At 45.2% G+C, this 14,395-nt stretch overlaps 1 protein-coding gene across 1 annotated transcript in view; it reads right to left on the bottom strand.

Annotated features, from left to right (window-relative positions):
- The window catches only part of PAPPA (pappalysin 1), a 286,657-nt gene that overhangs the window by 112,331 nt on the left and 159,931 nt on the right, over positions 1-14,395 (bottom strand). Inside the window, exon 11 of the mRNA XM_077305078.1 lies at positions 1,563-1,667. Within this exon, the coding sequence (XP_077161193.1) occupies positions 1,563-1,667 (105 nt within the window). The remainder of the gene's footprint in view (positions 1-1,562; positions 1,668-14,395) is intronic.

Here is a 14,395-nt window from a genome sequence, read left to right as displayed (position 1 = left end):
AACCCCCCCACCACCACCGGGCAAAAAAAAAAAGCCCCTCTGTCATAAAACCATAGAGTTTGGGAGGATTGTGACCTGAACAGTCAGGACAACATTTCCACTTACATAACTGTGTTCAGAGTCTGAATCCAAAAAAGTATCTAAGGATCTAATATCAAAAATAGCAGGGTCTTTCAAAGGAGAGTGCCTATGATCTAAAACTGATATATGTCTGTTCACACCTAGGAACTTTCTTCCTTCTTTAAGGTGAACAGATTGTCCCACTTTTGGAGGGACATCTAGGGGCACCTGGCAAATTGTACATATGTTGAAATTAAAATATATATATATTACAATACTATTTTTGTGTTCCATGCATTCTATGAAACTTTTTGTTGCTCCATATAGACCACATTTTAAATCAAGACCCCCCCCCCCATCAATGGTGTCCCGCTTTACCAATGTTAAAATCCGGTCACCTTATCCTTCTTGATCTCTTTCAAGTGCTTTTGCTGAGGATCATTAATAACCGATTAAGGACTCATGCCTTGTAATTTAAATCTAAAGAATTTGATCTATTTATTATTTATTGATTTGATTTATAGACCACCAATCCAGCAAACTGGTTTAGGGAGACCTATAGATACATGAGACTGCCAATATGGGGTAGTCCATCTAGCTCAGTACAGTCTTCTCTGACTGGCACAGTTTGGCAATGGGTTCCCCCGGGTACCTGCTACCTGAGTAGACCAATTCATGGAGGATAGGTTTATGGACAGTCATGATGGCTGAATTAAACCTCCATGTTCAGAGGCAGTATAGTAGTTTCTAGGAAACAAACATCAGGGGAGGGCTGTTTCTTTTCTACCCTACTTTTCCCAGACTTCCCTGAAGCATCTGGCTGAGGAAAACAGGATGCTTGACTAGAGGGATCCTCTTATGTCCCCTTGTGTCAGGATCCAGGCCTGAGCCCAGAAATGGTCTCACATTCCAGGGCTGCTTTTACTTGGGTAAGTTCCCCACAATAGAGACTCAGACTAAAGCAAGAGGAGGGGGATTCCTTTTCACCCCACACTGCTCTGCCAAGTGCCTAATCCCTCCAGCCAGGGAATGGGCCTGCTTCTTCCTCCTTGGCTGCTCCTTTGCACATTTTTAAAAATGCTTCCTCAATTGAGGGCCATCCTGGGCTCAACTAGTTCTCTCTCCCCAACTCAGTCCTGGGGAGTGACAGGCCCCTGGGCCAATGGATGCTTGCCTGGGATTAGTGAGCTCACTGGTCCTTCCTCCTGAACTTCTTGAAAGACCTGGCTGCCTGCCCAACCTACTGTATAAGGTTCAGTGCTGATTGCCATCCCTGTCCGCCTGGCAGAGCTCCCCTGGGTCTCAGTGCCAGGTTTCCCTCTGGATGGAACTGGGCTGGGTTCCTTCAAGCTGGCTGACTCCCAATTACACTGCCAAGGCCATGTTCTGGTGCAGACCACATCCCCAGCTTTGATGCTTGCTGCTGCAGTGCACCTTTGGTGCAGCTTGCAAACTCCTTGGCCTAATTGTCGGGGAAGGGGCTCCAGTCCCAGACACCTTACCTTGAGCCAGTAAACCATCTGGGTGTGGTTGGCAGTGCACGGATACCACGCATATTGAGTCATCCCTTCTCTGAGATCCTCACTGAAGTCCTTGGTTAGGCATGCCTGAGTGAGAGAAGAGGGTTTATCAGTGTGGGTTCCAAGTGAGCACAGGGAAAGGTTACTGTCTGTAAATGTACAATTCATGGCCCATCCAGCAAAACACAATCCACTAGCCTTAAATTGTGACCTCCACAAAGGCTGACAGATTCTAACTGCGATGCCAAGGACAGATAAGCAGATGTTGTCTGTTTCATTTCATTGTATATTTGCTTTCTTTTATTGTTTGTTTACATTTGGATTTCCTTTCTTTGCTGGCTGCTGCCGATTTTGAAGATTCCCCTGCATAGTCAACTGTGCTGTCCAAATAACCCAATCAGAATGTCAACTTTGCTTCTTTCTTACTTTTTTATCAGTTGTAATCCCAGGAGATCTCCAGCTACCACCTGGAGTTTGGCAACCCTAGTTACTAACCCCCCCTGGTGGAGGGAGCGGTCCCGCAACACCAGGCACTGCCCTCTATCTGCCTAACAGTTGACTAGGGGGGACTGACCTGGAGAAGGAGAATGGACCTGGCCTCCTTCCTGGTGTCACATAGGAAGTGACATCATCACAACGGCAATAGCTGGTATGTGTGCAAAAACTCCATAGTAGAAGCCAGTTTTCCCATAGAGGTTTTACCCAAATACCAGAGTGTCACCTCAGTGTTGCTGGTGTGATGATGTCATTTCCTAAGTAATACCAGCAATGACGCTTGGGCCTTTTCTCTTTCTCCAAGTAAAACTCCCATGTCCATCCACTGCCGGTCGCTAGGAGGGATTTTTCAGTCCTACCTACAATGCTTAAGGAAATCCAGACACTGCCCTGGTAAACTGCTCCCATGATTTGGGTAATTCTTCTCTAGCATGTATGTAGGCTAATGCAAGGACATGAAAACTACAATGTCATGTTGCACAGCTATGCTCCTTATTACAAGTGCTGGATTGTATTTGAATACTGGAAGATAAGGATACATGTACGTGTGCGTATGTATTTTTCCCAGTATATCTAGAACAAAAAAGAACAAAGACCAATGTTGCTTTGAAATCAGTGCAAGGCAAACTAAATGAAAACACCTGGTCAGGTTCTGAACCTCCCTATAGAAGGCCCCACACTTTGAGAATCAATTATCCTGCAGAACTTTGTTCAGACTTAAAAGCAGTAGCGGCTAACGTGCCATAAATCAGGTTCCACGTAGGAAAGCAATGCTATGTGACTATGCCCTGCTAATAAAGTGGCACATACATAATAACATGTATACATACACACAGAGCCATGATAGGGTTTTGTCTCTAGTCTGATTAACCTAGAAGAGCAAACTAGGGATGTTATGCTGGAAAAAAACACATTGTAGACCCACCTCTGGGCCACCCTAGGAGGGCAAGATGGAGGCTGATACAGGGAATAACCAAGCTCAGGTATGCTATTCATCTTAAAAGGGGAATCCAGCTTTAAAGGCTTCAAAAGGGGAATCCAGCAGCCGCTGCTGTAACCAGTTTTGACAAGTCTATCCTTATGTGAGTAAGACCTCATCTTCGATTATGGCAAAAATGGCTGGGAGAGGGGCCGGGGTGGGTTTTTCTCAAGGCGAGGGGGGGAGGGAGGGACAGCCCTTCCAGGCAGAAAAGTTCCCCTGTATTCCCCAGAAGAAGTCCAAGCGGTCCTAGGAGTGCTTGGAATATTTGGGAGCAGAGCGGCGGGATTGGCCAAAAGTGAGGTCATGATTTCTCTAATTTGAATTCCCCGAAGGCTTAGAGCAAAGGAATCTACGGGCAAAACATAAATCAATTTTAATGGGTTGGAATAAGTTTTTTCGGTTTTGTTTGGCTTTTTTTTTTTTTTTTTTTTAAGGAAAAAGAAAACCCTAACTGGGACCAAACTTCATTGAAGCTCGCCAGTGGATACTGTTACATTTTACAACAGTGCAAGCCTTTACATAAACTATCTTTGGCATTTGAAATCCATTCCAGCAATTCGACATGTATCATTTTGCCACTCTCTTTTTCTTGCATTTTCAGCAGCCTGTCTCTTGTTGTGGAGAAAACGGAGACCCCCCCCCCCCTGCCCCGGCCCTTTAAAAAAAAAAATACCTATCCAGTTAGGAGATTTATCTTACCAGCATCTGCAATTTATATGGCCATGGAACGCTCTGGCTTGAAAGGGGAGACCTGCTCACTTTCCTCAGCCCTCACTGTGTGCCTCACACCCTCCTGAACTTATTCGGCCCCTAACAACACGGAGAGGGCCGGGAGGACTGGGGGTTTGGCACAGTTCATGTGTCACTTAATGGATGAGTGAGAACCGATATTAAAAGCTGACCCAAACCTCCACTAAAAAACTTGAGCCAAACCCAAAACAAACCATTGTGAGGTTCAGCAAAGCTCTGATAATTTAAAATATTCTATGTTTCCATTTCGGGCGTTTTGTGAACCTCAGCACTTTCCAGGTTCTGTCTGCAACCAGAACCAGAAATCTGAAAAATCACACAAGGACGTGTACTGCTACAGCCCTTTCCCAAAGCTCCGCTTTGCAGACACAGAAAGACTCATCAAATCCTGACCATGCGAGATTCCCAGACCTCTGTTCCCACAGGGCTACGTGGAGCTCATATGGTGGCTCGACAAATAACATCAAAAAGCTTTGGATCAAAAAATAATAATGATAATACTTTGCATCTGCATAAAAGGTAAAGGTATCCCCTGTGCAAGCACCGAGTCATGTCTGACCCTTGGGGTGACGGGGTGGTTTGCCAGTGCCTTCCCCAGTCATTACCATTTACCCCCCAGCAAGCAAGCTGGGTACTCATTTTCCCGACCTCGGAAGGATGGAAGGCTGAGTCAACCTTGAGCCAGCTGCTGGGATTGAACTCCCAGCCTCATGGGCAGAGCTTTAGACTGCATGTCTGCTGCCTTACCACTCTGCACCACAAGAGGCTCTCTATTACATCTGCATAGCACTCCAATATTCACAGCTGTTACTGTAGTCCTTGAAACATTCCTGCAAGGTAGGCCAGCATCACTTTCCAAGGTGAGTAGGGTTGCCAGCTTCAGGTTGGAAAATATTTGGTGATTTCAGGGGTGGAGTCTAAGGAAGGTGAGGTTTAGGAAGCAGAGGGACTTCAATGGGGCACAACACTATAGAGTCCACCCTCAAAAGCAGCTGTTTGCTCTGTCGCCTGGGCATCAGCTGTAATACTGGGAGGCCTCCAGCCACCAACTGGAGGTTGGCAACCCTGGGGTAAAACTAAGAACTAATGCCTTGCCTTGGGCTACTTAATGGGTTTGTGGCAGAGATGAGACGTAAGCCAGTGCTAGTAGTTAATTAACATTAATTGTCTTGTGTTACATCAGCTGCTGGAGCTATCCATCAATTGAACAATATTTTAATTACAAACTTGCAGGCACTGAAAACCACAAGAGGCAGTGATTCTTTTGGAAGAAGCTTTCTTCCACTGTATTTGCATGGAATTGAACACCTCTTCTAAATCTGCTAGAGTGGAGTCCAGTAGTACAGACAGGCCAACTAGATTTTCAGGGTACAAGATTTTGAGAGTCAAAGCTCTCTTGGTCGGATAAGGACCCTTCAGTCCTTATATCCCAGTCAGAAGATGGGAAGGGTGTAGCAAACTCAGGATGCAAAGATGCAATGACATCTGCTTGAGCAGAGCAAACTGGAAATGCTTGGGAGCAGGCAATTAGCATCTGTAGTGAGATAAGAATCCCATGTTCCTATTCAGCCTGGGGGGCTCATTGTTTTGAACCTGTGAATGAACTCAAGTCCAGCAATGCTTTTGACTGCACCTTGGCTCTGTCCAATGGCAGCTTCTTAAAGCAACTGTGGAGAAGTGGGGAAAGAAGTCAGCTGAAGCTATTAGCATGGAGTGTTCATGGTAAAGACTGGTTTCTGAATCGGGTCTGGAACGCCATAAGCTATGAGTAGCTGCTGTTATAACAACCTTGTAAATCTCTGCTTTGTTTTTGTTTTCTAAAAATTTTAAATGATAATAACAATATAAGGTGAAGGTAAAGGTATCCCCTGTGCAAGCACTGGGTCATGTCTGACCCTTGGGGTGACGCCCTCTAGCGTTTTCTTGGCAGACTCAATACGGGGTGGTTTGCCAGTGCCTTCCCCAGTCATTACCATTTTACCCCCCAGCAGCAAGCTGGGTACTCGGAAGGATGGAAGATTGAGTTAACCTTGAGCTGACTGCTGGGATCGAACTTCCAGCCTCATGGGCAGAGCTTTCAGACTGCATGTCTGCTGCCTTACCACTCTGCGCCACAAGAGGCTCTAATAACAATATAGGCTGCTGCAATTTGATAATGCCTTAGTAATACACATTGGGGTCGCAATGGGTCAGACACGACTTCGCACCTAACAACAACAATACACAAGATTCTTATTATTATAATTGGAATGTCTTATTTCTGTTCCAGATACTCTGTCTAAGAGACATATATTTACTTATATGAAGTTTGTCTGAAACACTAATAGTATGTATTCATGACATTTATCTTTTATATGTGTTATATTTATTTACTAATAATTACTGTTGACTAATTTTATCTTTGTATTTCCTAAGATTTAATGTCCCTTGACAAAGCCAGTGGGTGAAACACGTTGGGACTGCTTTGTACAATAAAGAATAAATAAATGATAGAAGATTCAAGACTCTACTGAAGTCTATTTTGGATATTGTGCTTGCCACCTTGGTATCCCAGTGCCTCTATACTTGACTTGTATTTGATCCTTCACTGGGTCCTACCCCTCTTAATTTATCATTTTTGCTAGGGGATCTAGAGCAGCTCTAGGGGAACTCCAGGCCCCACCTGGGTGCTGGTAACCCTACTCCCAATTGTCATGCCTATAGAGGCATTCTAGCCCAGGAAACCTGGGACAGGTGACAGCAATAGTTGTCTATATGGTTCACTCTAGTAGGAAGGAAAAAGCAGTGCAACAACATGGCACCTCAATGTCCATCCCCTTTTTGTGTCTGTTCTCTTTGTATTAATTTTGTCCCAGCTCTTTAAAGCCCACTGGGAGGAAAGAGACATGAGAATGGCATGTGACTGGCTTCCCCAGGCTTTGTCTGAATTCTAAGCATGCCTCTTGGTGCCCATCTGGATCATTAGCTGACTCAGAATCCCAGCTTTCAACTGAAAACAAAGTCAGTCTGTAGCCCTTGCAAATACAACAGATACAAGGCAAAAACTAAAATAAATTAAGAAATTCAGGCCCTGTCCTTTAATAAGCAACAAGCCCGCCCCTGCCTCCCATTGTTCTGGCCTGTGAGTCACAGCTATGATTGATGTTCTTGCTACATCTCTCCCAGACCAACTCTGCTGTTCTCCCAGAAATCCTGGCATGAGCAGAATGGACAGGTCAAAGGATGCTACCTGGGATCCTTTCCCAATTTTTTTGTGGCAGTTGCCAGGAGCCCGACACAAAGCAATTGGCACACAATGCAGCTGCTCAATTGGTGTCATTAGTAAACTCCACACTTCATGCGCAAAAACACAACCCAGGCGGTCCAGGACCAGAGACTGACACCCGACTGCCTTATTGAGAGCTGTGCAGCTGGTGGTTGGCAGCAAGGGCTGTAGGATAATCCCTTGGCTGCCAGTCTCAGCTCAGCCCACTGGGAGGTATGCCCCCCCCCCCGCTGAGGACAAGCCTTCCTAATGGCCCTGCTTCTCTCAAAACTCCCTGCAGCTCTGCCCCCAGGACACTGGAGTCAAGGAGTTTGCCCTCTGATCCAAAAGAAGAAAGGCATCCCTTTCCTGGCATCTCTGTGTCCAAACCTCTGCCTGGAAAGCTGGTTTCAATTAGAAGACTCTAACATTGTCTCTGCCTTCCAGTGGGTTCTAATCCGTTTTGTCTTCCTTCCACCCACACACTGTGCACACAAGGGGGAGAGTGCAGGAGACAGAGTGAACAAGGGCAGTGGGAGACACAGCTTATGTTCCCAGCCCCCAGGGACTGCCATGAGGTTTCCCTTTGACTCACTTTCCCCGGCGTCTGCCAATCCGTAAGGCAACATGTTCCTTAACAAGCTGCCACTCTGGGCTTTATTCCTGTAGCCTTCAAGGCCTCAGGAATGTATGGGGGGGGGGGGAGGAAAGCGATCTAGCAGACATGCACACTCCAACTCACCAACCCCCAGGGCCAATTCACATGCAATGTTCTTTTGTCTGTGGAAGACTATACTGCCCTGAATATTGTTGTAGAATGTTGCCTAGATGCTAGCTTTGCAGGAAATGAGAAAGAACTTAGATTCTTGTGCCCACTCCCGTTTACTTTCCTGACAAATCTAAGCATGTTTTGTATTCTGACATGACTCTTCTCTGCCATCAAGGAAGTTAGACGTTTCCTGTTAAAAACACAGAATTGCTCTGCACAGCCACAGGCACCCAAGAGGATAACAAGATAATCAGGAAAGCAATAGGTCAGAAACTGGCCAACAGAATGGGAAGTCTCTTCTGCTGTAAGTGTATCAACACAAAACTGATTTATATTGAAGGAGGCCCTTGGTCCATCAAGGTCAGCATTGTCTAAGGCTGGCAGCTGCTCTCCTGCCTGATCCTTTCACCTGCGGTGACTAGGGATTGAACCTTCTCCATCCCAAACAGATGCTATACTGCTGATCCAAAGCCCCTTCCCTAACCCAGTTTGTTGGAGGGGTTATTAGACAAAGGCTGCTCCAAAAAGAGAAGAAATAGGAACTGGGGAGGGAGAATACCTTCTTCAGAATTTTTACTGAGACCTCAGATTGGTTGGAAGGTGTTATTGGGCAACCTGTTATCCTCCTATGATAACTTCTGGGTCTGCCATGCTCCTATATTAATTCCCTGCAATGGTAGAGAAAGCACTACCATTCATAGAAAAGCTCTGTAGGACACAACTTGCATGTTTTAGTGCATTTACATACAAAACCAAATAATCCTAAATTGCACATCAAGGGCTAATTCACACAGTGCTAAATCCTCATGACATGAAACTCCCAAAGTGATTCAAAGTTTCCAAGGTGATTTGGCGTGTCTGAATTGGCCCATCTGCAGCAAAGGGAGACAGTTTATTCCAAAATGTCCCATGTGGGGTCAGTGACACACATATGAAGATAGTTAAGACAATCACTAACAATTATTAATGCAAATAAAAGCATGCTGCATTCCAAACAGCTTCTGCAAAGAAAATGCTTCCATGTGCTAGACAGGTGGGCAGCATAAGTAACTTTGCTCCGCTAAATAAATAAAGGAAGAGGTGGCAGCAAATGCAGGCACTTTCCAGTAGCAAACATTTATCCGGTTGTGCTGCAAACCCATCCACTAGCATCCAAAATCTGAGCTGCAGACATTACGGCTCAATCAAAATGGAGCTCTCCCCCCCCCCATCCCCCAAATAAATGTGGTAATTCTGTAATACTTCCAGGTCCTTCTTATTCAAGAGCACACGGCAGGCGGCTTCACCAGCATGTCTGAGAACAGAATTTGGCGGAATGAGTGGGAACCCTTCCCGGCTCCTGCAGAGCACTACAAATAGGGTCATCTCATTCAGCTACTGAGCCAGTTCTCTGTGCCAGCACATTCTCTTTGACTCTAGTCCAGCTGATAGCTTCAGCACCTTGCCAGTTACTGTGCAATCGCAGAGGAGCTGTCAATCAAAGAAGGAAATCCAAGGAAGCACTTCCGTCAGGAGTAAAAATCTGCCACTGTTTAGTTCTTGCAGCCATTGGTGTACACTTCACCTTCCCCCCTGCCCTGTACTACCACAGTTACTATGTTCATTTTCAGCCAGTCAATTCTCAATGGGAGAAGACTTCCCTTCCTCAAATGTTCTTTCCCAGCCCAGTTCAACAGTGTAAAAAAGAAAATTGCATCATTTAAACATCAGTGATTGCACTTGAAGTACAACTAGGAGTATATTGATATTCCCCTCCCTCATTTTGTTAATTTTTTTGTGCACAGTTGGGTAGACCATTTCCATCCCACCTATTTTCCTTGGCAAATTTCCCATTTGCAGCTGACTCTTTGATGACATTTTAATGCCATTTGTACGTTACACTCTGCCTTTTTAATGCTGTTTACACACCACTGATACCAAAACAGGGATAAATTTTAGCAGCAATATTTCTATCAAATGTTATGACTCCGGTTAAGAAAAAAGACAACCACAGTTTCATCTTGACAGCAGGGAAACCACAAAAGAATCTAGAACTTCCAAATCAAGATAGAGCTGTCATGAAATTAAGTAATGTGCCTTGAAGTTGTGATGATTCACAAAATCTAGAAATTAACAAAACACAATGATTCTTGACTCACTGGCTACATTCAAATGTAAGTAATGGACAAAACTGGCTAGGCATGCCTACGCACCTCTCCTTATGGCCAGAATATAGTTAAAATCTTCCTTATTTGGGTAGCCTTCAATCAAACTCTACTCTGATTTCAGGGATGCAGAAGCCTGGGCAACCAACTAGGCTCCTGAACTGGGATAAAACCATAGTTAAGAAGAAGAAGAAGAAGAAGAAGAAGAAGAAGAAGAAGAAGAAGAAGAAGAAGAAGAACAAGAACAAGAACAAGAACAAGAACAAGAACAAGAACAAGAACAAGAACAAGAAGAAGAACAAGAAGAAGAAGAAGAAGAAGAAGAAGAAGAAGAAGAAGAAGAAGAAGAAGAAGAAGAAAGGGGAAGAAGAAGAGTAGGTTCTTATATGCCGCTTTTCCCTACCCGAAGGAGGCTCAAAGCGGCTTACAGTCACCTTCCCATTCCTCTCCCCACAACAGACACCCTGTGGGGTCGGTGGGGTCGGTGAGGCTGAGAGAGCCCTGATATCACTACTTGATCAGAATAGTTTTATCAGTGCTGTGGCGAGCCCAAGGTCACCCAGCTGGCTGCATGTGGGGGAGCGCAGAATCGAACCTGGCATGCCAGATTAGAAGTCCGCGCTCCTAACCACTACACCAAACTGGCTCTCTTAGAAGCTATGAGCACAGCAAAATAAAGTGGGTCCACTCCCATCACGAGCAGACGTTTATTAGGACTCTGAACACAGTGATCCAGTCTCACACATGAGTCAACTCCAAAATCCAGGGGGAAAGACCATTCAGGTATGAACTTCAGAAGCATGGAATCATCTTCTAAAATCACAGATCCCCCTAAAAACTAATGGCATGCGCCTACCAAAGTTAGTTTAATACAGTATTGATAGGCCCACTGGAGCTGAAAACATCACACCATTCATTGGCGGTTTATTTAAATGAATGGCAGTCACCATGGGATAACTCGTTTGCAGCAGCCTGAACCTGCTATGTGCTGCCATGTGGCACAGTTTTTGTCTGAAGTTTGGATCAGGAAGTTCGTGATATGAATCTGACCTCTTCCATGAATTCACTTGGTGTCTGATAGAGAAGGAAAGACAAGGGGACCAGAAATGGCAGAGGAAAGGGATTCTGTAAATTAAACAGCCATGTAAGAATTGCTTCTCTGGGACTGTCATACTCTACCATGCAGCATGAGGAAATTCCTTCATGAACACAACCAAAGGTCCAAGGAATTCGGTCCTCTTTCAGCAAAGAAACAACCAGACGTTCTGTCAAAATACAGCCTGGTCCTAAATGCGTCTCCCAAATGGTTCTGTCCCAATGCAATCTGGGAAGGGCATCTGGGAGGAGGAGCAGATTTCCCTGGCAACAACCTCAACTGAACAGGCATGCTGAGAACCAAGGGAGGAGGAGGGATGCAGGTCAAATAGAAAGCACCAACTTGCCCAATGCATGCAGGTATCTGATGTAATGGGGACATTTGGCAATCCGTCACTGTATTTATAAACAAACAGTGTGTCACAAGCCTGGGTACTTTGGAATACAAAGCTGTTGTGCTGGAAAGTAGTTGTGTCATCTGTTCCTGCTCGAAATTACCCTAGTGGGGACCGTTCTTGTGAATTAAGTGTAAATAATGGCTTGCTTCCACTTGGACAGGCGGACGGGACCGACTTTCCACGTACATCCACAAGCCGGCGGATGCCAACAAATTGCACACGGCCTCCTTGGCAAACAGGGCCATGCACTAGAGAAGGAACACTGGACCCTTCTGCTCCATTAAGGCAGAACAGGACGCTCCTGCGTGAGCTACTTATACGCTAGATCTAAGCGATGGGGCATGATCAAAAAGGAAATCGGAAGGAGCAAAGGACCGGTGTGGAGTGCAGACAGATATTGCTAGGGATGCTACTGAATTTTTCCAGATCCATTCTTCAAAAGATAAATAAATAAAAGGCTTCTCTCGTGCAAATCAAGCAGGCAAGGCTTTATTTTCCCACCATTTTGTTTTGTCTGCGTTGATTTTTTCTCTCTCTGCATATAAACAGTGTAAATGTGACATGAGAGAAACATTTGACTCGTCATCAACAACAACAAAAAGCTCTCATTGGCAGCATTTAGAAAGAACAACGGAGGGCATCTTTGTATATCCCTTTCCCAGCTTCCAGTTGCTGATAAGTTGTGTTCTGATTGTGATGCTCAGAAATATTTGGGTTGTTTCTTTATATCCCCTTCCCTTTACCTTGTGCTGCTTATAGATGTGGTTTTAGGATACCTTTCTGCTAAAACAGGATTGGTTTTATGACAGTTTGCAGTTTTTTTAATTATTTCTTAGATTAGATTTTGAGACCACCCTCCTGGTGAGCTGGCTCAGGGAGATGTACAACGTTGTGTGTAAAAAACAACAATCAGAACAAATACAATGCAAATCAATTAAAAATAGGCAGCAAACAAGGTAAAAAATTAGCAGCAGCTATTCCTCCACAGCAGGGGTAGTCAAACTGCGGCCGTCCAGATGTCCATGGACTACATTCCCATGAGCCCAGCAATGCTGGCAGGGGCTCATGGGAATTGTAGTCCATGGACATCTGGACAGCCGCAGTTTAACTACCTCTGCTCCACAGAATGTGTATTACGGCTATCCCCCAAAGGTCCAGCTTATCTGGCAGTAGATAAATGACTGGATAAGTAGACGGGTGGAATGGGTGAGACCATAGATAGGTAGAGAGAGAGATGCCTATAAAGTAGCCGGACGTTGGGGGAATATGGAAAGCAAAGCATAGCCCAGGGGTAGTCAAACTGCGGCCCTCCAGATGTCCATGGACTACATTCGCTGGCAGGGGCTCCTGGGAATTGTAGTCCATGGACATCTGGAGGGCCGCAGTTTGACTACCCCTGGCATAGCCCGATCTCAGCAGATAAGCTGGCTCCGTACTTGAAAGGGAGACCACCAAGGAATACCAGCAGAACCGTGCAGAGGCAGGCGATGGCAATCTACCCGATTCTCATTGACCTTGAAAGCCCCTTGGCAGGGTCTCCGGAGGCTGGTTGTGACTTGTCGGCTTTTTACAAACACATCCCTAAAACAGGGGGTAAGTGATGACATTGTTTTGTTAACTGCTTCTGAGAACTTCTTCAAGCGCAAAGCTAGAGAGGTGGCCAATATGTCTTCCCAGTGAATAGTCACCCTGTCCTATCTCCCGCAGAATTCAAGGCAGCATACAGCAGTCCCATCCTATTCCAAATGGACTTTGATTCTCCAGGATCTTATATTTAATCAATTTAAAGAAATCCACATGACTAATCCTTGAAGACCAGTGGCCAGAACAACAGGTATGATCCCTCACTTTGTTTCTGGTCTTACGAATCGGGTTTGATTTTAAAACAGGAGCTGGCATTACATTTATGGACGCCAGACTGCAGTTCACTTTGCAGCCAAATGGGACGGCAGTGACTCAGGTGCACTGTGGTGGGGAACTGTCTCCCACGTGGTCCCCTGCCAATTTGGTACCCTGAGCAGGCTGCTTGGGGCCACTTGGTGCTGAAGCAGCCCTGCTTCCCCTTTCTGCAAACCAACTTGGCATTATTCTACTCTTTCCTCGGCTTTCAGTACTGTCTGAGAATCAGTATAATATAAACCAGTGTAAAAGAAACAAACAAGTTGGGAATGAATCAGGAACAAATGTGGGCACAATGAAAAGACTCATCATGACAACGCAGGGAAAGGAAAAGAAATAAAAAGGGCACATTTAGACACCCTGACTGTCAAACTCGCCAACTGCCTAGAGAGTAAAAACTATTCTATATCTTTAATGGAGGTTTGATGGGATGTTCTGTAACCTCCAAGCCATGGAAAGCTTTGGCTGACTGTTCCTACATATTAAGCAACTCTTAAACAGAGAGGAGACTTTTCTCCAGGCTAGTTGGCAACACTATCTAAAACTCAGCATTGAGTCCTATGTTTGTACGGTCCAGTTGCAAAATACACTGACAATTATTTCTGGCTCTAGCTCCCCAACCATCCTTCCCTCCTCACACATGCTCACAAAATCCCAAACTCTCAAAATAAAAGTTCAGTTGTGTCCACAGAGTGTGGCAGGGATGGACAGGTGAAATGGCTCTTCATGCATTTCTCTTGATGGGCAAAGCAGACTCCAGAAGAACCATTTCTGCAGCCTGCCCACTGAGTAAATGTAAATAAAATGAATTAATTAATGCAATTAAGCAAATACATGCTGGCAGCACAAGCAGCAGCCCTGTGTGGCAGCCCTAAAAACCCCATCTAGACTGATCTCATCCGAGTTTAGAAGCTTGGCTGACCATGGATAGTGCTTGGATGGGAGATGACTTAGGTAGGCAATGGCAAACCACCAGCTCATCTCTAGCCTTGAAAACTCCATGGGGTGGAACTTCATAGGGCTGTTATGAGTTCGTGAT

The sequence above is a fragment of the Paroedura picta genome, chromosome 12 (assembly GCF_049243985.1).
Source record: "Paroedura picta isolate Pp20150507F chromosome 12, Ppicta_v3.0, whole genome shotgun sequence".
Classification (NCBI taxonomy): Eukaryota; Metazoa; Chordata; class Lepidosauria; order Squamata; family Gekkonidae; genus Paroedura; species Paroedura picta.
This window is presented reverse-complemented; position numbering and strand designations above follow the sequence as displayed.